Consider the following 27758-nt stretch of genomic DNA (forward strand, 5'->3'; position numbering starts at 1 on the left):
CAACGACTTCGCTTTCTATTTTTTTCTTTTTACAAAGCGGTCATACACATACCTGAGTTATGTGCATTTTCAGAACCTCTATTATTCCGCACACGTTGCATTCGGCATGAGACTTGCTGGAATTTGTTGGGGCATTGACAGCGAGAGGAAGCCTGTTTCAGCATGTCTTAAGCGTGAGGTTGATCATCAAAAATTAAAAAAAAATAATATTAACTCTCTTATGTGTAATTATCCGCGGCCTCCAGTAAGTTATGTCTAATTTTTTGGGCCCATCAAGCACGTCATGACGTCTTAAACAATGTGCTGCTAGCTAAAGTGGCGCCCCCATGCGGTTTTGTATGATTTGACAGGCTTAACAGAGGCGATGGGTGGCCCAGCTGATGCAATCGTCATCGATGATGAGAATCGTCACAACAACACGTGGCTAATTGTAATATTACCCACAAGGCACCGGTCACTACGTCATCATTCGCTTGCACCGTCATGGCGTCTGTCTGTGTTTATGAGCGGATGATATGCGGTTGACGAAAGTGCTTTCGAGTAGTCGATCGCAACGGCGTGGGAAAACGACGAACTGTTCTTGATGGGTAGTTCTCAAATCGCACGCAGCGATGGATATTGACAGTGATTTGGACCTTAATTTGCTGCAGCAGTTTAGCTGCCTAGGAACGACCGACCGTGATGTTTTAATTTGCCAACTTCAGAAGGTACTCGGGTACCAGCTCAACACCACAGAATGCGCGTTCTTTCTGGACATGAACAATTGGTGAGTCTGGTGAAGCGCAAGGCACGCGTAAAGCGCTGACAGTTGCTCGTTTGCGCGCTAGCGTTAGGGTTAGGCTCTACTGCATTACTCATCTCGTGATGCTAACCGATTGCAGGGGGCTTGCCCTGCACACACTGCGATGTAATTTGGCCTTCCGCGTCTATCTACAGCGCGTTTGATTTCCCGAAAAACGCTGGCATCTATTTCAGTAGCTATTCCCGCGGTCTTGGCGTACGGGTCGCGAATCGAAACCACTCGACAGTACGAATAGCGTCCCTCCTTCGTAATCAGCTGCAATTGAACCGCACTGCCCCTTTCGTAGAGATGCGAGCATTTTCCACGTTCCGCGATAACAATGTTTCATAGGCAGACCTGCCCGTGAGGCGTTGTTAAGAGTTTCCTGGCACGCGCAGAACTGTCCGTGCTTTCTTTTTTTCTTCTTTTTTTGACATAGCGCAATGGTTTCGCGTTGTGCAGGAACCTGCAGGCAGCTGTGTGCTCCTATTTTGATATCGACACCCCCAAGGAGAACGGACCCTCCATGACCCTCATAAAGGATGTTACCATTGGCGATGGGGAGGCTGTGCCTCCGAATACGAGGTTTGTCAAGACCTGGAGGATACAGAACACAGGTAAGATAACCTTGCGCAGATTTCGTTCGATCGCGACCATTCATATATCATTCGGCCCGCTACGCTTGCGTAGGATGCGTGATTTTCATTTTCATTCCCTAATTCATGCAAATATTAGCTCTCTTATCGTAGCGGTGTGTGCACCATGGAAAAAAAAGCAAAGGTTTCCGCTTTTTTTTTTTTATCTCGACTTTGTTTATCGTTTCGTTTAGCTGACTCATGCGATGGCTCAGATGCAGAGGCACGCATCAGGTTATGAGCTTATCAGATATCTAAGCACAACTTGGCTGTTGCTGTTGTGTCCTTTAATTGCTAATATTTGCACAGCTTCACCTTAATAGCTTAATTGTACACAATCTTAAACACAGCACTGACGCAGTCTATGTGCATTTTTTTTTAGTGCAAACTGAAATTATTAGCCTGGAAATTGGGTCGTTCTATTCGACCATTCATCATGCTTTTGTTGATATATAAGCAAGCAGTTTGTTTTAAACTAGTGTCCAGGTGGTTTCAAGCTGAGCATTTAGGTTTCAGCTGCAATCTTACAAGTGAACGAGTATGGTAGACTGCTTACAAATGACACTCAAAGACGCAGCAAAATGGGTTCCATATATTCGAAGTTTTATTTACATGAAGGACACAAAAGTCACCGCAATCTGTTTGTTGGCAAAGCATACATGTGTTTTCATGTTACTGTTGTGAAACAAGAGACTCTCCTGTTCTCTTCTGTTGTACAAGATTATGCTTATTTGCAAATCAATTCCCAAAAGTTCTGCGCATTCCTGGCATTCAAAAATAGCGCTGCAGGCTGCATATCTTGCAGTTCTGAAACGTTGTGCTCTGAAGGAGTGATATCTGCGCCTTCACCAGTGAACATCACTGATAATATATTCAAATGTCTTCTCCGAGCCGTTAAGGATGGCATCATCTGATACCACTGTCACACGGGCACTTATGATTGCTATCAGGGTCGATCTGGATTAGGCTCCATCTGAACCGAGTGCTGCTACACGGTCACATTTAATTGCGATCTGGCCTGATTGGGATCAAGACACTCCTGTTCTGGCTCCCATATCACAATTTGTCTGGTACCTGCACCAAACTCAACCCAGGTTAGTTTGGACCGTGTAGCAGCGACCGTTCTGTATTGTGATCAAGAAATCCAGTCCAGATCTGCCCTGATCGCAGTCATAGGTGTCCGTGTGACTGGTGTGAGACCTCTTATTCCTAGTGGTACGAACGAAGCAGTAGTGGAAGCCAGATTCCAAGATCCTACCTAATCTGTGGCGCTCTCTTACTCCTCAGTGCCCGTTACTTGCCTAGCAAAGTTCTGATGACAGAAATACAGGTGCAACATTGCACTCTTTTAGTTGCCTTAACTTTCAGACAACTGCTTTATGGATTGGATTTGCTTTGCTCTTTACAGTAGCACAACTTGATACTTCAACCCAAAAGCTGAAACCAGTGTTCCATTTATCCAACATTTCCATTTGAGTGAGTTTCAGTTATCCCGAGTCTGCTGCTGCAACAACTGCATAATTTAGTATTTCTGCTAGATGAAGGTTTCTTTTTATAGAATCAGCCAACTTAAATAGTTATAAAGTGCACCTTCTGTGTACTTTCGCAGTGTGAAGACCATGTACACGATAAGGCGAGTAGTCGTGCTTTGCTGCGATGAAGGATTGCATGAGACATAATGCAGGCTTTAATTGTTACTGGACAAGTAAAAGTTACTGTGGAAAGAAATTTCGAAAATGTCTTAGTTATAGGGTGGGCCAGTTGCATTAATAGTTAAGCTCCTTAATTCGAGGATTCACTGAAAGTTCTGTTTTCGATGACCAGTGCTACAACTTCGTCAGGTTGGTAAGGATGCTTGACATAATTTACGTGTGGTCCGCTTCCTCTCTGCAAATCGTTTATCCTCAGGGGACACTGACTGGCCGCCTGCGTGTTCGCTCAAGTTTGTTGGCGGCGACCACCTAGGACACATGAACAGAGTGAGTGTGGAGAGTCTGAGGCCAGGCCACACAACAGACATTTCTGTGGAAATGTCAAGTCCTGGAAAGCCGGGAGTCTACCAGGTGAATATTCTTTTTTCTCGCTGTGTTTATTTATTTGTATCATTTTGTAGTGCCTTGAAACTGGCCAGGAGCCGCCGTGGTGTATCAGTGGTTATGGTGCTCAGCTGTTGACACGAAAGACGTGGGTTCGATCCAGGCCGTGGCGGTCGCATCCCCAAAATGACGACGTTGAAACTGGCTAGGGATGTATGCCCACATTAAAGTTATGCTCAAACAGCGTTTGTGCAAGGGCATCAGAAACTAGCTTCTATATGAAGTAAGTTCATACTTTATATATATATATATATATATATATATATATATATATATATATATATATATATATGAGAATTAAAAAAATAATTCTTGCTCCTGAGTGTCAGAACAATCTGTATATGTAGGCCACACACATGTGCACAAACACGATGTAGTGCACGTGTGTGTTGTCAAACCTGCGAGCGTGTGTGCCGTGACCGTGAGTAGGGCTCGCTAATGCTCCGAGGTGTACAGGGTGATTCCACGTAAGATCGAACAAACGATGGCTGGTCGACCTCTCAAATTTATTTCAAAATTTTATATATTATTGCCTGATGAGTGGAAAGAAGAGATCCGCAATTTGTTTTGCCGCCAAAAATTTTTTTGAACCACAGGAAATCAATAATGACGAAGAGGTGGAGTGGAGCGCTCATCCGCTCTGCTGTTTTGGCCAACTTTCGTTATGAATTGCACAAAATATATTAAAGTTAGGTAGCTGAAATTTACTTACCTAAATATATGCATGTTTTTGCTTCTGCTCAGGTATTTTTAGTTTTTATGTGTAGTGTAGATGTTTTTATAAAAAACCTCAAAAATGGCCCAATCGGCAAAATTTTCTTTACTTGAAGGTCTTTATCTCAAAAAAACCTTGTAGCAGAGCGACAAAAATTCTGCATTACGTTCTTCGCATGCTTATCTACCAAACTGCCAAATCTTGTACTTATATAACTTTTCAGTAAAGAGATATGATCGGGCTAACTTCAAGAAAACACCGAACAATGAAAACTTCTGACGACAATTAAAAAAAACCCCATTTTTTAAATTTCTTAAACTTTGTCCACTTAATCTCCTCCACATCAGATTTCACAATCATTAAAAACATGTTGCATAATGTCGTTGCACTAATAGTTACGGCCCCTCCGATGAGACCCTTTGGCAAGGATGTGCAATTCCGACTTCTTGCCCAGCAAGTGTATAAAATGCAGGCAGGATTGAATTTTTAATAGTATACGTTGTTGGCTACTTGGTTCATAATCTTCAAAATTGGCTAGCGCAAAAATCGACAAGGACTAAGAAGGAACACTGACGAACACTAGCGCCTGTCCTGTACATCAGTGTCCTTCTTAGTCCTTGTCGATTTTCGCGCTAGCCAATTTGAAAAAGGATTGAATTTCTTTTTATTAAAAGGCCAGCAGGTACCTAAAAAGGTGTCGCCGGCACTGAAGACGTTAATTTTGAAAATATTTGGTCACTGCAGCGGCCACGAGCGCGGGGCTATTGACCAGGCGCGCGCGCACCCGAGATGCTCGTTGTAAGAGACGGCGCAGTGAGAGCTCGTTTTCGCGTCCTCAGACCGATTGAGTTCGAAACAGCAACACCTCTCGGGTGACTTGAACGCACGTGCACTGGTAGTCGCAGTGATCTGGTTAATTGCGTCGATTTCATTTTCAGGGGGCATAAGAATGTCATCGTTAAACTGTGCGTTCCGTGAAGATCTTTCATTGCAGTGGTAGCAAAAGCACGCGTAGCACAAGTAGTCTGTCTCACTGACAGTCACTGATCTTTCGGGTGTTAAACGTTCCTTCAAAGCATTTATGTCTAGGTCGGTAACTCTGCGAAATTTTGGCTTCTTTGCAATAATTAAAGCAGTACTGACACGATTTTGAGACATCGCAAAAGGGACATTTTTTGCTTCGTTGGTATGCAGTGTCCACGCTGTCCACACACTGGAGTTGGAGAATACGTATAAAATATTTTAATTTGAGTTTGAAGTTTTCGTCGCTGAGCATATGCAAGCCAGCCACACTGCAAGGACATTATCCCGACAAGTCAAGACAGTTCCTCCGAGTTCGCGAGTTCTGCGTCCTGCATGCAGCCTAAATCGTAGAAATCACTGTCAGAGTCACTGGAGGACAATTCACTCATCGTTGTCTATTGCACCACGAGCAGATGACGGATTTCCCGCTAGTACGTCGCGAATTTCTGTATCTCCGTGACGTCACACTGCTATGAAACGACACTGAGAAGCCACCCCCTCGATATCGAAACCGAAAGTGTCTTTTTAAGGTGGCGCTAATTAAAATATATAGGATGCATCGCCAGGCACGACGATAGTCGTTTTAGGTTTCTCGACACCAGTATTTTTATTTAGAGCAACAATCCGAATTTTTTTTAAATTCGTGTCAGTATTCTTTTACGCTTCTTGTGCTTCGAAAGGTAGTCTCCACAATAGACCCATTCAGAGCTATACTTTCTCGTCATGAGACGCACAGGAGGAGTAGAGTAAGAGCAAAGCACAAGAACTATCCGCGCCGAATGAAGTGTGAACAGCGCACCGAACGCGCGGCCAGTTCACGCCGTCTGCTGCCGACATCCAATATAGACAAGCGCATCCGGTTACCGATAGTTTTGCTTTTCTTTCCTTTGACAATTCATATTTTGCTTTGCCACTGGAGCGCCACGTTCATGCTTTCCACTGATCGCAACTGGCGCAGCGCAGTTTCTGTGGCAGCAGCGTGCGTGAAGCGAGCGCTCACATAGCTCCTTTATAGAGTTTTTATCTTGCTTCCATCTCCGCCGTGTTATCAGCGCCTAGCTGAGATGCGGACAGAGGGCGGATAGAATAGCGAAGCTCCAGTGCACGTGCGTTCAAGTCACCCGAGAGGTGTTGCTGTTTCGAACTCAATCGGTCTGAGGGCGCGAGAACGAGCTCTCACTGCGCCGTCTCTTACAACGAGCATCTCGGGCGCGCGCGCGCCTTCTCGGTAGCTCCGCGCTCGTGGCCGCTTGCAGTGACCACATAATTTAAAACTTTACGTCTTCAGTGCCGGCGACACCCTTTTAGGTACCCTGCTGACCTTTTAATAAAAGAAATTCAATCCTGCCTGCATTTTATACACTTGCTGGGCAAGAAGTCGGAATTGCACATCCTTGCCAAAGGGTCTCATTGGAGGGGCCGTAACTATTAGTGCAACGACATTATGCAACATGTTTTTAATGATTGTGAAAGCTGATGTGGAGGAGAATAAGTGGACAAAGTTTAAGAAATTTAAAAAATGGGTTTTTTTTTTAATTGTCGTCAGAAGTTTTCATTGTTCGGTGTTTTCTTGAAGTTTGCCCGATCATATCTCTTTACTGAAACGTTATATAAATACAAGATTTGGCAGTTTGGTAGATAAGCATGCGAAGAACGTAATGCAGAATTTTTGTCGCTCTGCTACAAGGCATTTTTGAGATAAAGACCTTCAAAGTAAAGAAAATTTTGCCGATTGGGCCATTTTTGAGGTTTTTTATAATAACATCTACACTACACATAAAAACTAAAAATACCTGAGCAGAAGCAAAAACATGCATATATTTAGGTAAATAAATTTCAGCTACCTCACTCTAATATATTTTGTGCAATTCATAACGAAAGTTGGCCAAAACAGCAGAGCGGATGAGCGCTCCACTCCACCTCTTTGTCATTATTGATTTCCTGTGGTTCGAAAAAATTTTTGGCGACAAAACAAATTGCGGATCTCTTCTTTCCACTCATCAGGCAATAATATATAAAATTTTCAAATGAATTTGAGAGGTCGACCAGCCATCGTTTGTTCGATCTTACGTGGAATCACCCTACAGCTACTACGCTTATGCTAATACCCACAAAAATTAATGGGGAGACGTTGGCTGCCATAGTTCAATCATATGAACATTAGACACGTCCTGTAGTGGTTCTCAATTTTTCTTCCACAGGCATTCAGCTGTCTTTTCTTACACATTAATTCCCCCTGTTTTAAGATATTCTGTTGTATCAGTTAAAAGCAGTTAAATCTGCCTGGAGAATAACGGAGACTCCAGAAGAAATTGAGGACCACTTGGTACGTGATGGAATAAAAAAGGATGGTGTAATCCTAACAGATCGGAAGACTGCAGGGTGGATCGGAGAATAAATGGGGTTAGCCAATGTCTTTGTAGATGTTGAGAGAAAGAAATGAACTTGTGCAGGCCACTTCATGAGAAGGACTGATCAACAATGGTCAGTTAGAATGCTGGAATGAATAACATGAGATGGGAAGCACAGCCGAGGACAGCAAAGGGTTAGGTGAAACGACGAAATTAAGAAACTTGCAGGCGTGAAATGGAATCGGCTAGTGCAGGACAGGGTGGATTGGAGATCACTGGTAGAGGCCTTTGCTCTGCACTGGACATAACATAGGCTGATGACTACGATGGTGATGATGAATTCCTGGCTTCCTTGTCTTCCGGCTTCATATGGTCGTCATGCCTGTGATGAATGAGTAAAAGGTCTGAGTGAGGTCTGGTGCATGGCAGGGCTCGCTTGTGTCTGTGCAGTGCAGGTGTTGGCTTCTCTCTCATTTATGCTTGTCATCGTGGAACTTGTGCAGAGGCGAGCGCACAGTTTCCTTTTCCGCAAGCAGACACTATGGCGGCCTGCTCCTTAAAGTAGCATGCCAGTGAATTCCTGCTGGTCTGTATTCGGATTGCGTGGGCCCCACACGTGTATTCAGTAATCTGAGGGCCGACTGTTGTGGCTGCTAACGATACTATGAGCTCTTCTGTAACACTGGACCTCGCGTGTGACTACAAACTTTATTCTGAGGCTGAGCACCAAAGGCAGTGGTTAAACTACTGCCTTCGAAGTCACTTCACTGTGAATGAGTACTGAAAATTGAATGAGTATGAAAAAAAAAAACTGAATTCCCATTTCTTTGTTTTCATCTCCTGGAAGAAGAGAGTGAAAGGCAGTTGAAGTTAGCTGTGTTCTTGACCAAACATTTAGCAGCTTTGAAGAATGTGATGTGAACTGGATAGCAGTAACGCGGCTTTTCGTTCCGCATGTCAACCGTGTACAGTCGCCAACCGTTTATTCGGACTCGGCGGGAACCGCCGAAAAGTCCGAATAATCGGGAGTCCGAAAAAAAAGATTCACCAGAAAAAAGCACATTTATTGGCCCAGCGGCCGGAAAAAACTTAGTGCGCGTCTGTACACATATACGCTTACGCGCGACCAAGTCGGCCTGTATTTCAGCCAATGTTTGGCCGCCCCTGCAGGTCGGCAATAGCACTGCAACAACCTACGCTAAATCTGCATTTGATGGCTGTGGTGTGGGAGGTGCATCATCACGGCAGTCACTGTCTACATGCGCTAGTTCGAGTAGCTGACGGATGATCTTGATTCCTGATCATGTTTTGACCCGATAATGTTAGTAGCAATGGTTAGTTGCTATTTTACACACTTTTTTCAGCGCCTGCGGAGCGCTCGAAAACGACCAGTCGAATGTACCATAAGCTCGGGACGCAGATCAGGCCTAGCCACAGAAACACCTGACAACGCAAATCCTCACACGCCAAAAGGAAACGACGTTGGGCTAGTTGATGTTGCAGCGCTTCTGTTGTCGTACTCTCTTTGTCCGAATTAGGATCCGCGTCGTACTCGTACGCGCTGTCATTCGCCTCAAACGCCGCGCCGAGCTGATTCCAATCTTGGCTTGTCTTGGCCTGCTGTTTGGCCATGGTAGCCGGTCAATGGATACTTGACTGGCTAAAGCCAAAAGGCAGCCGTTACATGTAGCCAACAAACATAGCCTTCGAGATTGGTAATTTCCGCGTGGATTTTTGACACTGGCTTGATCTCCAGTTATAGCCAGTGCAACATTTCAGTGCTGGCAACCTAGCAAAAATATTGTAAACATTGCTGACAGCTTGTCAAAGCGTTCAACGTCGCACTTGATCAGCCAGCCGGAGTCCGAAAAATCGAACGGCGGGCTGTGGGGCGTCCGAATTTTCGGTCGTGAGTTTACATTGCTTCAATGGGACGAGTGGCGGTGCCTCGAAGGTGTCCGAATAAACGAGCATGTCCGAATTTTCAGCGTCCCAATAAACGGTCGGCGACTGTACCTTCTAAAAGAAGTCTTTATTTTTATTATTTTGGAGGGTATTGGAAAAGGTTCTGGGCACTTGCTCGGTTCTGTTTAAACAAACTGTGAGTCTGCCTTCAGTAAGAGAGGTCCTTATGCTTTCTTTTTCAAGCTAAATTTGGATAGTGTCGATCTCTCACTCATCTGATGGACCTGCAGCTGTGAAGCATTGCCCATGGCATTCTGTCCTTGGAACACAATCTCATGACTTCAATTCCTGAATGCGGTGCCCACATTTCGATGGAAGCTACTTGCAGAAACACTCCTGTGTTATAGTTAAATGCAATTAATACAAAACCTTCCATTGCGGCATGTGTCTGAGCTTCAGCGTGGCTTTGAAAACATTGTAGCACTCCTACGAATCAACCAGCGAGCCAACCCATCTGGGGCACAGGCCACAATAAAAGGCACTGCTTGAATGTACGCTTGACACCGATGCTGGATAAGCTGTGGTGTGTCTTTTTGCACTCACCTCACTGTCTCTGTTTGGTCCCAACAGGGTCAGTGGCGGATGTGCACGATGGGAGGCCAAATGTTTGGCGAGGTCATCTGGGCCATCCTGACAGTGGCTGAAGGGGGTCTGCTGGCGGTCACCCAACAGATGGAGGCCTTCCACCAGCTAGGCTCCCCCACACACAACAGTGTTCCCTGCCCCACGGCCGCCAATCCCTTCGCATCGCCCAAAGGTAGTTTGGCATGTTTTAGCACTCCTCGAATTTGTGCAGAATTATGTGTGGATGTTTGGACGAAGCATTTCGTAGCCAAATGACAACTCTCGTACAGTGTCTCATGCCATCTTGCTGCAGGAGTATTAACTTAAGCTTTATGGAACCAACCATCATGGCACATGCATCCTTTATGCATAACATTTTTTATTGGGTGGGAATCGACAGTCGTGTGTAGCGGAAGGGGCTTAGCTTGCCTGCTTGATTCACACTGTGAACAGGCAAACGAGGGACATCTGATTACTCCGTATGGGCCTTTGCTGCTTTGCTATCTGTCGCTTGACTGTTACTTCTTTCTTTAAACCTACAGTTTGCAATACTTTCTGGCCTGTTTTATTTTAAATTGCAGTCATTAGGGTAGCCGTGTCCTTGTCTCAGCCAAGCATTGTGAACCATGTTTGCACTCGGCAGCGTTTAGTTTAGTTGAGGATTGATTGTCTCTGAAACACGCTGAAGTTCTTGTGCGTTTCATGTAAGTGTGTTGCGTAAGGCATTGCAAACATTATGTAGAACTCTGCCACAATTAAAGTATAATACTTATTTTAATTAATTTATTTCTGACAGTGCACGGCTTTTCTGTGATGGCTGTGACATTGGGACTAAAGGTGAAGAAACACGCCCGACTTGAGTGCTAGTGCCATAGTAATGAGCAGGGGGCGGTGGGAGGATCGTCAATGCAGACTAACTATGCATTAAGAGTGACGTACGCACACAATATGTCATAATTGTGATCAAAATTTGGAAAGTTACCCGCCACGGTGGTCTAGTGGTTATGGTGCTCGACTGCTGACCCGCAGGTCGAGGGATTGAATCCCGGCTGTGGCGGCCGCATTTTCGATGGAGGCGAAAATGCTCGAGGCCCGTGTAATTAGATTTAGGTGCACGTTAAAGGATCCCAAGTGGTCGAAATTTCTGGAGCCCGCCACTACGGCGTCTCTATAATTATATCGTGGTTTTAGGACGTTAAACCCCAACATTTATTATTAAAATTTGGAAGTACTTGGATTTTTGTTTGTGCAAAGTTATAATGTTGAATTGGATGTGTCGGACATCTTTTGTCTGGGCATGTGTTTTGCAGCTGCAGAGTTGCCCACAGCATGTGAACAGTCACCCTCTCCATACTCGGGCTTTCCTGTCACCCGCATTGACTGCCCTGCCGTCTGTGATGTGCAGAACAGTAGTGAACCTCATTCTCCCATGCAGTCCGGCATCCATGATCCGGTGAGTACCACTTTCTCTTACGTTTGGGACTAGATGCTCCCACACTTAATGCGCTCATAACGATAACATGAAAGACAGAACCACCACCTTGCGATTAGAGTGGTGTTTTCCCTGTGCTATGGTGTTACAGCAGTGATCATGGGCATAAAAAACTTTGTACTGGGCGAGCAGGTGGTTCATACCCCTCACCACGACCATTTCACAGCAGAATCTCAGTGATATGAATCTGAAGGGGGAGTGAAAATATGGCAAAATTTGGCAAAAATCCTGGCAAAATTCTTTTTCGAACCATGATATATGTACAAAACATTTATTTCCGTCGAAAGAACTCGTGTATGTCCTTCTGGGATGCTCATAATGGATTAATAAGGGACGGCGCAGCTGGCTGCTCGAATGCACATGTCAAAGCTTTGCCTGAGGCCAACTGAAAACGTAAGTGCCAAAGTCCGCTCCACCATAGTCATAAGCAAACAGGAATGCCGAAACGCTTCGCGCCTTTTTACGACTTTATTGCCTTTAATACCTCTGCGTTAGCAGTGTACCTTTGGGGCTGCGTAGTCGCTATCGATGATCACATCATTAGAGAGTTTTAGTTTAGCGCGCGCAAACCTGTACGTACGCAACGGCCTGCACGCTGCGTACGTTAGAGTTGAGGCTGTCTCCTACATTTTTAGTTTACCGTACGCAACAGCCGAAACGTGGACTGCGTCTGCGCGTCAGCACCTTCGTCTCGGCGTGTTTTTCTGCGCCATCTAGTGGCTAAGAAATAAACTACAATAGCCGATCATAGTTAACACAAGTCAAGGCACGAGACAAGGCAAGATTTTACGATGGCGCAAATTTTGTTGAGGTGATCTGTGGTAAACGGTGACGGTTGGTACGACTTCTACGAGGCGAGCAGCAGCGAGGGAGAAAAAATGCCTTCCAGCATCCTTTCGAACCAGCGCCTTTTGGCCACTATTTCATAGGAAGAGATAAACGATTTGATGCTCACAAACCGACAGCGGTGGCTTTTGAAGGGCGACTGCAGTCTCGACGATATCGAATATCTCCTGCATCTTTGCAGCGATCACTGTCCACTGCACTGGGTCCGCGAACGGATTCTAGCTGCTCACGTAGGCAAGGAGCTCCAAATCGAGGGCAATTCCGAAATTGACGTGGGATTTATTCGCTTCCATGACCGCTGTGCCGCTTGTGCTGTTGTCAGACGCAGCCATTTTGCTTGTCTCGATCGGTCGAGATCTTGCGAGAGAAGCGCCCGTAAGGTATGCAGCGGCCATAGCGGGCGCAACGTAAGCGCCGAGATCTAGCGTGCGCATCTCTTGCGCGCGCAAACGCATGCATCTCTCTTAGGTTCAGCGCATGCGCAGTCTTGCTCTCTCTCACCCGTTGCGTGCGCAAGGCCGTTGCGCGCGCTAAACTAAAACTCTCTATTAGCGACCACGGTATCGTGCAGAGCGGTTGCGGCAAACGGTAGTTCCGTTTTCAATCCATGCATGCTGGTTGCGCACATGCCTTCAGAATTATGTCGTTGCTAACTATGATCACGTCTACTACGGCTTTGTTCGCAGTGGTTGCAGCACACTGTAGTTCCGTTTTCAATCTGTGTATGCTGACTGCGCGTGTGCCTTCAGAATGTGCCTTCAGAAGTGCGTCGTTGCTATCTTATGATCATGTCTACCACGGTTTTATCCGTGGTGGTTGCGGCAAGCAGCATTGTTTTTTCTTGGTGTGCGTTGGATGCGCATGCACTTTTGGAGTTTCGTCATTGCCATACATGATCGTATCGACAGTGACCGCAGTTTCGTGTGCAGCGGTTGTGGCAAATGATAGTTCCGTTTTCAATCCGTGTGCGCTGGCCCCGCGCGTTCTTCTGGAGCTTCCGGAGCCTGCTGCTGTTGCCTGTCGCTCGACGGTTTCGGTATCTAATTTCGTATCACCCGTCTTAACGCGGAAAAGTGTTCGGAGCATCCGAATTCGGGCCCATTGGACATAATGGAACTTGGCCGGGTAATTTTATGAATTCGTATCAGACTGAAATTTGTATCAGCCAGGTTCGTATCACCAAGATTTTACTGCATAACTTTTAAAACAAACGTCTATCTGCCTCCTAATCCTGCTCTGCAGTTTCTGGTTGTCTGGCCAAGTAGGTGTAGCAGGGAGTAGCACACGAGCTGTTCTCCATTAAATTAGAAGGTGTGCTACATGTCTGACGGTAAAGCTTCAGCTACGGTACACCAGGACAGCAGCTCGGTGCTGTACCTGTGAGGTCACAGATGCATTCATGACACGAGCGAATAACAGTGTTGCCGCCCTTCTTACCTTGTGACCCACTCAATATTCGTAATGCGACAGGTTGGAGTATTTCCCCATTGGAGTGCAATAGCTTCAAGTCATCCTCCTTGTCGACAAGTTGTCATGCCCTCACCTTGCCATTGTTGTCACACACACTCCACAGTTGCTCACATTAGTGAGTTTTAGTTCTGTGTACTGTGGGTTATGAAAAGCACCGCTCTCAGAACAAACGGACACACTAGATGCCGTTGTGTAATGAACACATGGATATTTATTAAAGGGACTCGCAACAGATTTTTATTGAGCCAGTCTTCTACAGCGCAATTAAAGCTCTCCCTCAGTAGTAGTCAAACCTGTAGTGGTTGATTCCAAAAGCGCGTGGATATATTGCAAGAATTTTTTAATCTGAGAAGCCACTATAAAGTATGATTGCCTCATCCAGCAATGCTGATAATTGATAGCAATTTCGATAGCCCTCCTCGCAAACTGTTCATTACACTCAATGATCTACTTTCGCAGGAGTGCGTGCAACTGTGATTAACTAATCTCATTTTACTATTTTCAACCGTTGTTTAATCTAAAAAGCCAGTAGAATAAGACTTCCGAACGCTCGTCATCACGTGAAATCCTCTTACCACCTTGCGGGCCAGGCACTTTTGGTACTTCTCTAACTTGTGTGCCGGTGCCACTAGTCCCCCAGCTAACTTTCATGCTGCCCATGACCTCCATGATTAGTGCCGTTGCCGGGCTAATCGTGGAGGCCACAGGCTGCTGTTTATGAGCATCACATCATTTTAGGTGAGGAAATATTCTAATAAAAAAAGTGTATTGTATTTCAACACTGATATAGAGACCATTAATTGCGTGCACCAGTAAAAGGTCACGTGATTGCAATCATATGCCCCTTCGCTTTTTGCTGCGTTAGGCAGCAAAAGTGACTTTAATGGAGAAATAAAAATATAAATTCGTGTTTAATGAAAAAAACAGGGCTCGTTTTAGCCAATACAATATAGAATTTTTCGATTAGTGGGGTTATCTAAATTTGAGTTCTGATCGGTTGTCTGTCCTAGAGCACTGCACGGGCTCGGGCCTACCCAACAGCCTGGGCCCGGGCTGGCCCGGGTACAGTAGTTTTCACGGCGGGCCCAGGCCGGGCTCGGGTCTGAACATCCGGGATTAGGGCCGGGCCCGGGTTTGAGGTGGCGGGCTCGGGTCAGGCCGGCGTCGGACATTGCTCAGTTCTTAAAGGGACACTAAAGGCAAATAACAATTTATGTCAGAATGAAAGCTCAATGTATGACAACGTCTAAAACGGCAGTATTATCAACAGCAGTGCCCTACTTACCGAAAAATTAAGCTAAATGTATCACACGATGAGCGCCACGAGTGGGACATTTTGGAAGGATCCCGATGACTTTGGTGAGTCTGAATACAATTAATCACTAGTAATCAAACTAGCTGCAATAAAAAAAGAACCTTCCGTTCATGAAGACACGTAAAAAAATGCTGCTTGTTTGTTTGTTTGAATCATGGAAAAAAAGGCGGCTGAAGCAGCGAAGGAAACTAGCGTGCTTCAAGTGTCGAGCTGTGACACTTGATAGTTCGCGCTCATCTTCTGTTTGTTCGTTTAGGGGCGTCCCTTGAGCTCAAGTGACCTTCGTACGCTCCGTAACATGAGCGCGGACATCACGGTGAAAGCTCGAAACATCCCTCTTCCCCTCACCACGAGAAAACCGCGCGAGCAGACAGCGGAAGGGCAAGGTTGTCCCTGCACAAATATAAGAAGAAGCGAGCGAGCTCGCCGATGACTTTTAAATGCGCTCATCGCGCTCCTAGCGCCATCTCACTGGTAATGAAGAAACGCTTATAAGCGCCTGCCGTCTCTGAGTCCGTTCAGTGGTAAAGGGTGTGTATATAACGCTCGCCGTTAGCTACGTGGAGGATCTGCGTTTCGTGGCGTAGTGGTTAGCACCACTCGCTGCGGAGCAAGAGGTCCCTGGTTCGATTCCGCGCTTCGGAAGCACTTTTCTGAATTATTTTTCTTTGGGGCTTTTATATATATATACATACTTATACATATACGGTGCATGACGGCGACGGCAAAATCCAGCCGAAACTGTCCATATAATTGCTATCGCAATAAAAGAACCTCTTTGGCATTGTCATGGGAAATGGCGCGCGTGGTTCAAAAGTCCCGTTTTCGCCGAACTGCCCTTCGCCCGGCGCCCTGCTTCGCTCACGTGATCGCGTCTCAGTGGTAGTTTCAGTATCGCCTACTGCCGTGTGTGTTTTGCACCATCGTGAAAGTCGCTCTGACAGAAAGTTCGACAAAATACCTCATGCATGTGATGTTGCCGGATGCTCGAATGGTGCACGCCACCAGTGCACGCCGCCGCGCAGTAAAGGTGGGCAACGTTGGACACGGCAACAGTGACGTGCGAAATACCGCTATCAGGCGGGTGATTTGAAGTGCGCTAACGCGATGCGGACCACTAAAACTTGATTTTATTTCAAAATAAGCACTTCCTTGGCATAAAAGTAGCACTCGGAGGTTTCTGGACCGTTATTTCAACAATCAACGTCGACTTAATATTTGCCTTTAGAGTCCCTTTAAAGGGACACTAAAGTGAAACAATGAATCGGATAAGACTGATAAAGTGTACTCAGAGAACTCAAATGTAGTTAGTTTCACCATCATAAGGAGAAAATCACAGGTAAAGTTCCATTTTTAAATTTTGAGCTGAAATCTCCGCACGTGACGTCATGAATTTTAAACTGTATTTGTCGTATTTTGGGGACATTGGGTGAATGAAACTTCTTGAAACTTGGCATGTTAAGTCTATGGCCTTCTCAGAGGTGAGTGTACTTCATTTTTACTGATTAGGAATTACATAGATCCCTGTAGACGCCGTCAGAATCTATGACGCCACGGTGTTTCTTCCATGAGTTTCAAGGCGGCGTCGGCACCCACATTTTCTTTTTGCGCGTTTTTTTGCTTACCAAGACTGTCGTCGCAGCGAGCGTGGTGATTATGGAATTTTAAGAGTAGTTTACTGATAATAGAATCATTGTTCTTTTATTTAGTGTCCCTTCAAGCGTGTTCCTCATACGCTGCGCGTACATATACGTTTCACATTTTATCTCGATAAAACGATTTTTTTTTTATGTGGGGCTAGCTATTTGGAGAAGTTTTATGAGCGACCAGTACTGATCTTCTTTTGCTTCTTGCATATGGGTCTACTTGATTTATCTGAAACGGGAGAGCTAAAAGTAAATAGACCAGGCACTTATGTTGTTAACATCTCACTTCTGAAGGAAAAATTTTAGCGCAAAACACACGGGCAGACAAAGAGCATGGGATTTAGTGCTAGTCCGGTGCTCTTTGTCTGTCCGTGTGTTGCTTTGTGCTACAATTTTTCCTTCAGAAGTCATGAACCAACTAGCCCAAGAAAGCGTTTTGCTAAAAGATCTCACTATTCTTTAATTTATTTGCATTTGTTATTATTTTAAATCCCAAATGTTATTTTGTAATCGCAGTAATAAATGTAATATAATAAAATTATACCTATAACTTATCATCGCAAGTGTGATCACGGTGCTCCAAGGCGGGAAACGTTCTAGAAAGTTTCATCCCTCCACTAAAACGAAAAAAGTGCGCGGAGTCTCGTTGCATAAAATCCCTATAAAGAGAGCTTTCCATTCTACTGCCCTATAAAGACATTCTTTTTCCGTGGATTCATCTCGGCTCCCAGCGGTCATGTTACGCGAGATGGACATGCACAGCCTGCTTTGTGTGCCCACATTGTTAACATCTCAGCTTTCGTCTTGTTCTGCTATGTCATGGGTCTCAAGCCCACCTCGACTAACGGGCCGCCTTCATGAAAATTTACTTCCGCAAGGGCCAGGACAGTGACCAAGGTAGGAGTGGAGAGTGGTGGTGGGAGAGGGAGAGGGGGGAAGGTTGTACCAGATGTCGGCTAACATTGCCATTTGAAAGACCTTTTCATTTTTCATATATGGGTCATTACTGAAGGGTATTTGGCGGCAAGATTCCACCAACATATCAATACCTATCTCCAAAATGACTAAAGTCTGGACGCCATTTCGGCAATATAGAGTTTTGTTTCATGCTTATGTATCAACACATGATGGCTGCAGGCGGTGCCTTATGAAAAAAAAAACATGCTTTAGACCTTTCATGCCTGTGTAGCCCAAGAATGTACTTATAAAGAAAAGAAGGGAATCGTGATGAAATGCGAATGCATTTCTTGCGCCGAGAGTACACGGCGTAGTACCGTTGCCGTCAGACGTTCGCCTTCACCGACTTCTGCCATTTCCTTGAGAGGCGCCCAGCCAGCGAACGGTCGAGAGTGAGGTGCGCGCTTCACTCCATTTATATATACGTGCGAGCGAGCGGACGGGAGAGTGGGGCGCAGGGAGGAGAGAGAGCGAATGGCGAGAGAAGGAGCGGCGAAGCACTGCACCTACCCTCTCCTACACTCTCTCCACACACGCGGGAGCTCCGCCGAGCTCCCACAATGCGAGCGCCCTCACACGCCAGAGTGCGCTCCTCCTCTACACTCACTCTCCGCTACTCCGCCCGCACCACCTGCTCCGGTTGCTAGGGGCGAGGATAAGCACGCGCGCCCGCAGCTGTTGCTATGGGAGAAGGAGTGAGAGCGGAGAGATAACACCTGCCGGCGCGCGGACACCGACAGACGCCTGATATGCTCCGACTAAGAAATGCATTCGCATTTAAAAAATGGGATGAAGATAGTAATGTGCGGGCCGCTAGCGAGAGGTCCGCAGGCCGCGTGCTTGACACACCTGCGCTATATGGTGCGAGAGCTACACGGTACTGCCACAACAGCGTTGGAATGTGCAGGAATAGCATAAGTCCATTAAACATGTATATTCATGTTTAAAGACAAAGTATATGCGCTTGACAAAATATCTGGCTTGAAATAAGACTCACAAATTCCATGCCGGGTGATGTCCCCTTACCTCTAATCATATGCATCCAAAGAGTAAGCGTCGAGAAGCTTATTCACACCTTTATTACCAAACTGGAATGAACCCCGAAAATACATCGCAGTCACTTCGTCCAGCTACTGCCAGTCCTACCAGTTAGTCTTACCAGTGTAGGCGACCTTCTACCGGTACATCGTTAGGAAGGCATCTGCCATTATAATATGAAACAAAAAAGAGCCCTGTGCAAGCCGTGCATAACACTGCGGAAAACTGCAAGGAGAAGCCCTCAGAGGCATTTTATAGATTATATTGAACAGTGGCGCAACGTTCGGGAACGAGAGAAATGAAGGCATGAGCTGGACAGCTAATTTCATTATGCAGAAGTCCAAAAAGACATCCTAAATTTGCTCCAGTGGTGGAAGTTAAGAACTACGACTGCCGACGCTTTCACATTTCGCAAGGCAGATGTGCGTTCCTGCGGCTAGCGTAAGCAGTGCGAGAAACTTTAGCGTGGCAGGATATGTGATACAACGGTGGAGGGCGTGCTTATAGCGCAATCTCTTTATAATTTTTTTTGTACAATAACATGCGGACAAATAAACTATAAACTATGCCACAAAAACTTATAACTGCATATGATAGCAGTGGTGTGATATACGAAAAGAATGGTATGTTTATTTTTTTCCATTCGGCTCCTTATGTGTATTTCCAAAGTGCACGTGGTGCGCGGGATTCGTTATCATTTTTATCTAGGTTAGTGTATTTACAACAAATGTAATAAATTTGGCTTTTTTCCTCTATTTCTTTCTGTGTGGCAAGGTGCTACTACGATGAATATACATATCCAGCAGGGTGCACAGTTGGCTTTGTCGTTATGGCATGCTTTAAAGGGACACTAAAAGGAAAAAATAAACTATTTTTGTCGTATCAGTAAGTTACTCTTTTACAATTCTAAAATCACCACGCCTGCCACGAGAAAACGCGTAGAAAGAAATTACGGTTAGTGGCGCCACCATGAAATTCCCGCATCAAACACCGGAACGTCATAGATTTTGACAGCGTCCACTAGGGCCTACGCAGTTCCTAATCAGCAAAAATGAAGTTCATTGCCATCCAAGGGGGCCATAGACTTAACATATGATACGATGCTTCAGGAAATATCGACTACCCAAAGTCGCCAGAATGTGAAAAATACGCTTTGAAATTCGTGTTGTCACGCGTGGAGATCTTGGTGCAAAATTTAAAAATTAAACTTTGACTGTGCTTTTCTTCGTTATCAATGCATCTGTGTTGGTGGAATTAATGACATTAGATTTCTCAGAGTACAATTAATCAATTAAGCCAATTAATTTTTCCACTTCCGTGTCCACTTCAATTTCAATAGAGAGCGCAATCAAAACAAAGTGAAGTGAGCGTTCTGTTCTCTGTCCCCCCTGTTTTTATTGCGCTCCTTATTGAAACCGGACTCATGCTGCAAATCACTTTTCTTCCTGCAATATCCGCTACAAAATGATCTTGATGATCCCGATTGTATTTGCAGAAAATTAGGTACACTATACCACTGCCGAACAAACGTTCATCGTACCCAGTATGTCCGCTCAACTGTTTCCACGGTGAGCCAGCCCCTTTTTACAAGAGAGTACCACAGGTCAAGGTATACTTGCTAGCGAAGCATGCGCCAAGCATGTGTAGATACCTAAAACGCCTTGTGATCGATTTTATGTTCAGGCAACAACACATCGATTATTCGCAACAACACATCGATTAACCGAAACACAACATGAGCTTGTGCAGAGGGCACGGAGGAAGACAAGTTTCAGCGCAGTCGAATTTTCAGCGCACCTTAAGAAACTAGGGTTGTAACATTGTAGGGCGAGTAGGGCCAGAAGGACCGTCACGACGAAAACCTGCCTCCTCAGTCGTATTCGCCTGGAACGTTGGTGTGGCTTCGCGTTCCCTCCTCCGCTCCTGGCCTTTCCACAAAGCTACTGCCTAAGTACGAAGGCCCCTACCGCGTCCTACGTCAAGCATCCCCAGTTAACTATATTATTGAGCCTGTTCAATCATCTAGGGACCACCGTCGTCGCGGCCGCGAGACTGTTCACGTCGATCGACTGAAGCCGCATTATGACCCACCAGTTGTACCTGTTCCTTAGGTCGCCAGGATGGCTCCTTTTCCGTGGGGGAGTGATTTGTAACATGGTAGGGCGCAGACAAGAACGCCTGCGAAAGAAGACGACGAAGACGGTTGTTGTTGGCGCTCGCGCTTGCTCGGATTGGAGCGCTGATCGCTTCGGCTGTGGCAATCTTTTAATAAACGCGTTACTGTCTCAACGTTAAACGCATACCATCAAGGTCTTTAAAATTGCGTATCTATGTATTTTCTGTTAAAGGAACACACCACCTAATACTTACCTAATGATGTTACGCCTCAGATACGCGTAATATTTACTTTTTGATCGACAACGTTCACAAGTATGAACAGCCGTACCAGTTCAAGATGGGTGGGCGGTAAGCAAGTGGTTCAACTTTGGCCGGTTGGCTGAATCGGGTGACGTGCCGACAAACAGAAAGACAGACAGACAGAAAGACAGACCAAAATTTCTGCGTTTAAGTTCCCCAAGAAAGACTATCGTCTTTAAAATCACGTTTTAGTGGTCCGCATCGTGTTAGCACACTTCGAATCACTCGCCTGAAATCAGACTTTCATACGTCACTGCTGCCGTGCCCAACGTTGCCCGCCTTTACTGCGCGGCCGCCGACACTAGTAGCAGCAGAGCGAAAGTAGCGGGACCCACAGCAGCAACAACGGCCATCGAAGCTTGCCGCAATCGCCGCAATGGATGTGGACGGAGAACTTGACAACGAGACATTGGCTCGTGATGCTGGGCTCCAATTCAGCGACTTGAACGCGGTATGCTGCTGAGGGCTCGTAGTGCCGGCGTCGTTGCATGCGGCATTTTGTCGAACCTTCTGTCAGAGCAAATTTCACGAGCGCGCAAAACACACGCGGCAGTACGCAATCCCGAAACTACCACTGAGGTGCGACCGCGTGAGCGAAGCAGGGCGCCGGGCGAAGCGCAGTTCGGCGAAAACGGAACTTTTGAACTACGCGCGCCGTTCCCCATGGCAATGCCAAAGAGGTACTTTATTCCATGAATCAAACAGAAACGAACAAGCAGTATTTTATTACGTCTCTTGATGCACGGAAGGTTCTTTTTTTATTGCTGCTAGTTTGATTACTATAGTGATTTATTGTATTCAGACTCATACGTCATCGGGATCACTTCGAAAATGTCCCACTCGTGGCGTTCATCATGTGATAGATTTAGCTTAATTTCTCACTAAGTTGGGCACTGCTGTTGATAATATTGCCGTTTTAGAAGTTGTCATACATTGAGCTTTCACTCTGACATAAATTGTTATTTGCCTTTAGTGTCCCTTTAATAGACCCATGCTATTCATGCACATTCCAACGCTGCTGCCGCCGTATCATGTAGCTTTTGCACGCACCATATTGTGCAACAAGACGTTAACAATGTGGGCGCACAAAGCAGGCTGTGCATGTCCACGTCGCATCACACGACCACTGAGAGCTGTGGTGGAGCCACGGAAAAAGAATGTGTCTTTATAGTGATTCTGTGTAACAAGACTCCACGCAGACCTTTAGTTTTATTGGATTGCTGGGACTTTCAAGAATGTTTCCCCGCTTTGGAGCTCTGTTGCTGCAATTGCAAATTAAATTAATAAAGCGCAGAATATTGAGATGTTAACTATATAAGCACCTGGTCTATTTACTTTTAACTCGCCCGTTTCAGATAAGTCAAGTTGCCCCGCATATGCAAGGAGCAAAAGAAGTTCAGTACTTGTCCCTCATAAAACTTCTCCAGATAGTTTGCCACACATAAAAAAGGTGTTTTTGAGAGATAAAATATGTGGGACATGTATCTATGCACAACGTATGTGGAACATTCTTAAGAACTGAGCAAAGTCCAAGCCCGGCCCGACCCGAGCCCGCCACCTCGAACCTGGGCCGGACCTCAAGCCTGGGCGCGATCAGTTTCGATTTCGCCTTTGAAATTCGACGATGAATATCTCGATACGTGCAACTTTTGTGGTTTCTAAAAAATAGGTATGCCATAAATTGGCACGCACTACAACTTTGTAATATAAACACCTGCCCTCAAGTCAATAATTTAAAAAGTTAATTAACGAGTTTTTGTTAATTAGTCACATGAACGTCATTTTCGCTGCGGGAAAGTATTTCCACCTCGACATAGAGTTTGTGTGCGAAAACGACACGAGCATGACTGTCAGAATATTTATTAAAAATATGTATTGTCTAAAAAAACACCCTGTATATGTACGTATACAAGCATGCATGCATACATACATACATATATACAGGGTGCTGAGGGAGTCAGTCACGCTTGCCCTCCCTCTCGCGAACAAGTTGATACGCCACTGCACTCAGGGTGATCACCCTGTGTGTGTCTTTTTCTTTTGTCCTTTCGTCTAATTCCTGCAGCACGAATAAGTCATGTAGAAAAGCATAGCCTTCGAGGTCTGTATCTGTTGACCACAGTGTGTATTTGGGCACAACCTACATTAAGTGCTTGTTAATCATACGCTCCTGAATTTGAAAATCTGATAGTTTGGACTTATTTTTTGGTCCTGGGAAGTGTGTGCATTATCTAATGGCATAAGATTATTGTTAATTCTCTAATTTATTTAGCTGTGCTCCATTAATTCAGACAAACCTCTGAGCATGCTGAGTACTAAGCACTGCAAATGTGTTTGCAAAACGTTGATAAATAGCCCTATTTTCCAACTGAAGTTAAGTGGCATAGTGCGCATTTCATTTTTATCAGCAGCAATCGCATGGTTGCAACAGGATAGTTGGAATGCTTCGTACCTATTTGTATTGTAAAGGTGTTTATCGATGGCACTAGGCGACGTTGCACAACGGCGACAGATTGCGGACTCTCAGCATGAGGGGCGTGCTCTCAGAGAAGAGCCAAAGAGGACGACCCACTAGAAGGCGCTTGAGAGGACAACCCATTACAGAGTTCGAATGCTTCGCTACAGTATTTACAACCACATGTGAAACTGCATTGCTGCTGAGCTATCATCCATAATCGCATTGTTTGCAACCTAGGTTTCATCTGTTGCAGATACGGCAAACAGTAGCTTCATTTTCACTGGCGAGCTTTTAGAGCCACGTGGGCGTGGCTCTAAAAGCCCCCACTACGTGGGGTAGTGGGGGGGTAGAAAACGAAGGCCGCGTGTCAGGGTATCCTTTTTCAGATCATGCTTTTTCATGTGTGAGCCAAACGTCATTTTTGCAAGGAAGTGAATATGTATATCTTCATTTAGTAAGGAAAAGAGTGCTCGTTTCATTCACTACAAGACATAGTCTTTCCACAGTGGGGCTATCTGAATTTATCTTCTGTATGGTTGTTTGCCCCTTTAACATTTATTACACTCTTACGAGAGCTTGACTGCGGCTCGGAGCTATTTCGAGGCTGTCATCGACTTGTATGTGTAACCCGCAAATTGGATTAGCGGTCCTATGGGATGAGGAGATATATATCCCACGCCGATGCTAATTTGGTGTTTTGATATGCAGGACATCCCTGGCGAGACAGTGATCCAGTGCCCGCCTCCCACTTATGAGCACGGCCAGGATGAAATGATGTCCTGAGAGAATGCCTCCATGGTTGTTGTCATCTTCTTCTGCGTCCACGTCCCTAACCTTTTCTTGGCCGCCGAGGGGCACCGGAAGATGTGTGCCGTCACGAGTGTGTGCATTTTTTGTGTGTGTGAAGCCCCGATATGGCGCGTGCTTGTTTGGCTTCCCATGTGCGTGTGTGTCTGTAGACTTTGAACTGGTAGGCGACTGAGTGCATGGCCGTCTCTCTCTCTCTCTTTTTTTAAATTTCTTTTTCTAATTCTAGTGACAGCGGTATTCAGTACTCTGGGCTAACTGCTGTGTGGCTTTGTTGGTTTGGGCGTGAAAAGCTACGAATGTATCATTACACTATGGTTTTGACGTGGAGTGCGGTATTGGGCTGTCTGCGCCAAGCCGTGATAACTTTAACGATGAAGATTGATCAAATCCTCCTAGTACACTGCATGAGGCCAGGGCTCCTTGAAGTGTTGGAAATGATCCTTTGCCACTGTTTCATTGATGGCAGTGGTAGAGTCAGGCTTGCTCCACACAGCCACATGACGCTCTGTTGCATCTTCATCATGAAGCGTTTTCTTGTCTGTTCCTTCTCAGAAATGACACGCCGCTGACATTGGCTGATGCCGTTAACATTGCTGGCATCCTATTTTTGAACATAAAGTGCTGAGAAAACACTCTCGTGACAGATGCCAGTGCTGCGATCTTAATGGCTGTGTTTATCAGGCCTCAGTTTAAAGGGCTGATGTGCAAATTAACGTGAGGTAATGGATAGGATGTCCTTCAAGTATTTGCACCAAGTCTGTGTTAATGCTGCTATTGATGCACAGTGGTTGACTTAGCTTGAGAAGCTAGCACATATAGAAAGTTATGTACTGCAAGTAAAGCATCATTGAAGATGTGGCCAGTACTAGCTATGTAACATTGAGCATGTACTCTTCGTCCATTGAATAGGCATGGAGGCACTTGGCCTAATTCAAGAGTTTGAAAGCTCAAAGTTTATGTGTAGCACAGCAAAACTTCAAAAACGAGTGTATAATTTTGTCCCTGTGGTCAGTGCAGCCGGACTTCAGCTGCAGTCTAGCCTTTTGGTATTCTGGTGTTTTGGTATGTAACTTCGGTGTCACGATCAATTCAGATAGTTTGCCATGTCCGCTTAGGCTGCGCTCTCTTCAAGTGGTGAGGCGATTGCGTTCGCAGCTTTGTGCTGACAGCCGTGACTTCTGTTGTGTTTTGCGTATGAGCCCATTTTTCCTGAGCACGTGAGTGCAAGTGTTCTTGTACAGCAAAAACTGATTTTGAGGCTTGTAGAGACAGCAGCAGTGATTGCCAGGGCAAGCTGATTGGTTTGCTTCAATGTAATTTTTGTTTCGCTCTGCAGTGGGGACGGGAAGAAGTGCAAATGTACGCCAGTTGAATGATATTTCATGTTTGCGTTACTGGATACTTACCTTTGTCTCATTCTGAAATGGTCTAAAGATTGAACCGCTCTATGCCGTTTCCTGTGACATGTGGTGCTGGCTGTGCTATACAGTGACCATCTCACTTTTTGTTTTTTCTGTCAGTTCAAGACACTGAGTACTGGAACAAAATGTTGGCTTAGAAACTTTTGGACTCTACTTGGTACAACCTGATCCTACGGGGAAGTTTTTCTGTGATTTGTTTTGGTACTTTGTTTTCAATCGTACACATCTTTTTAATACGCTGCTGTCATTACTTAGTTTTGTTTCCATTGGTCGAGGGAAAAATTCCTCCCCAGTTGCCTTTCTTTAGCTTGGTAACGTTAATTTTTAGCAGACAGCTGGACATATGGTCAGAAACAGCTGGCAAAAGTGTGGCCAGTGACAGCGCTCAATTCAAGTTCAGAGTATGTTAGCGTACTCTTCGTTCATCGCCTGGAGGCACGGGCGCAGCATGCGTCTTGCAGAGCGAACCCGAGTTGCACGTCCAGAAGGATGCCGTCTTCACCGGCCCATTTCTTGTCGCCCGCTGAGCGTTTTTGTGCAAAACTTGTGCATGTTTTTTTTATTAGTTTTTCTGTCCCACATGTGAAAACAGAGTTATATGAAATAGATTTATATTTTAGATTTCTGTTGCCTTCATTTTTTGCAAATATTGTTGTGAATATTGACCGCACACAACGTAGTAGTCTGTTGCAAAAAGGCCTCGAAAGTGTAGTTCTCTGCTTGCGGTCCAGTGGACTACCCAGTAGTTGTGCAGTGCACATAGTGTTTATATGCCATCCTGAACTCTTATTCTTCCTCCTGGAGAGTATGCAGCTGTTGTAGTTTGTGAGTAGCTGTACTTCTAGGGTTTGACACGAACAAGGACATTTTGTATTATGGATGCCTGTTTCTTTCCCATTCCCCCACTAGGGTACTACATGTCAATAACCTTTCATGCTGCAGGAAACGTCTTTGCGAAGAGTTTTCTGGAAAGTGGAAATATCATTTGGTTTTTATAAAACTGATTGCAACAGCCAATATGTTTTCGTATCTTTTGACAGGCACAGCCTCGCTGGTACGCGGCTGTGCGTGTACATTTGTGCTGGTGGATGTTGGCAAGAACACACAAGTAGCCCTTTTACGTTGGTTTTTGGCACATTACTTTCATGCCACTAAAATTGCTGGTATCATGGCTAAAGTGGTCTAGAAGCGTGTGTTAAGCATGTTAAGAATTTACAATTTCATGTCGAAAACAGCCAAACATCGCCTGTTCTCTCCTCAGCTACGCGGCATGTGGGAGCAAGCGAGCCCAACAGGTACTGGCCGATTTCTTGACCACGAGAACGCCCTTGGTAATAGCGTGGTTGCAAATTTTTAGCTAAACGATTAAATAGTATACATGTCTGCAATGTAACAAAGACTGAAAAACCATTTCGTGTTTGCTTTCCCGGTCTTGTTCAATGGCTCTGTGCCAAAGGTTTTGTTTTATTCTGCACTCGTGTGAGGCAGTGCCCAGCATACTACGTGCTACTCTTTCAAACGCTTTGTTCCTTAGTTGGTCACTTGTCTTGCACCGAGCCCTTTAATAGAGTACTCATCAATGCATGTCAATATCTTCAACACCACATGTGTGCTTACCAGAACATGCAATCTTGGGTGTGCCTCGCGAGCTAGATGCCTTTGCAGACATCATGGCGTACTGAGCTAGTTGACAGCGATTCTGTATCTGCAATCTAGTTTTGGCTACTACCTGTTGGTCATGTGGGTGCAGGACAAAG

The 27758-nt window shown here is 45.4% G+C and overlaps 1 protein-coding gene across 1 annotated transcript; it reads left to right on the plus strand.

Annotated features, from left to right (window-relative positions):
- The first annotated feature begins 447 nt into the window (after window positions 1-447).
- On the plus strand, window positions 448-27018 carry LOC119383591 (protein ILRUN). Its single transcript, XM_037651835.2, has 6 exons — window positions 448-766; window positions 1244-1398; window positions 3325-3479; window positions 10137-10323; window positions 11441-11583; window positions 24479-27018. Exons 1-6 carry the CDS (start codon window positions 612-614, stop codon window positions 24551-24553), a joined length of 870 nt encoding a protein of 289 aa, XP_037507763.1. The 5' UTR covers window positions 448-611; the 3' UTR covers window positions 24554-27018.
- Window positions 27019-27758: the final 740 nt, after the last annotated feature.

Source organism: Rhipicephalus sanguineus, chromosome 2, assembly GCF_013339695.2.
Source record: "Rhipicephalus sanguineus isolate Rsan-2018 chromosome 2, BIME_Rsan_1.4, whole genome shotgun sequence".
Lineage (NCBI taxonomy): Eukaryota > Metazoa > Arthropoda > Arachnida > Ixodida > Ixodidae > Rhipicephalus > Rhipicephalus sanguineus.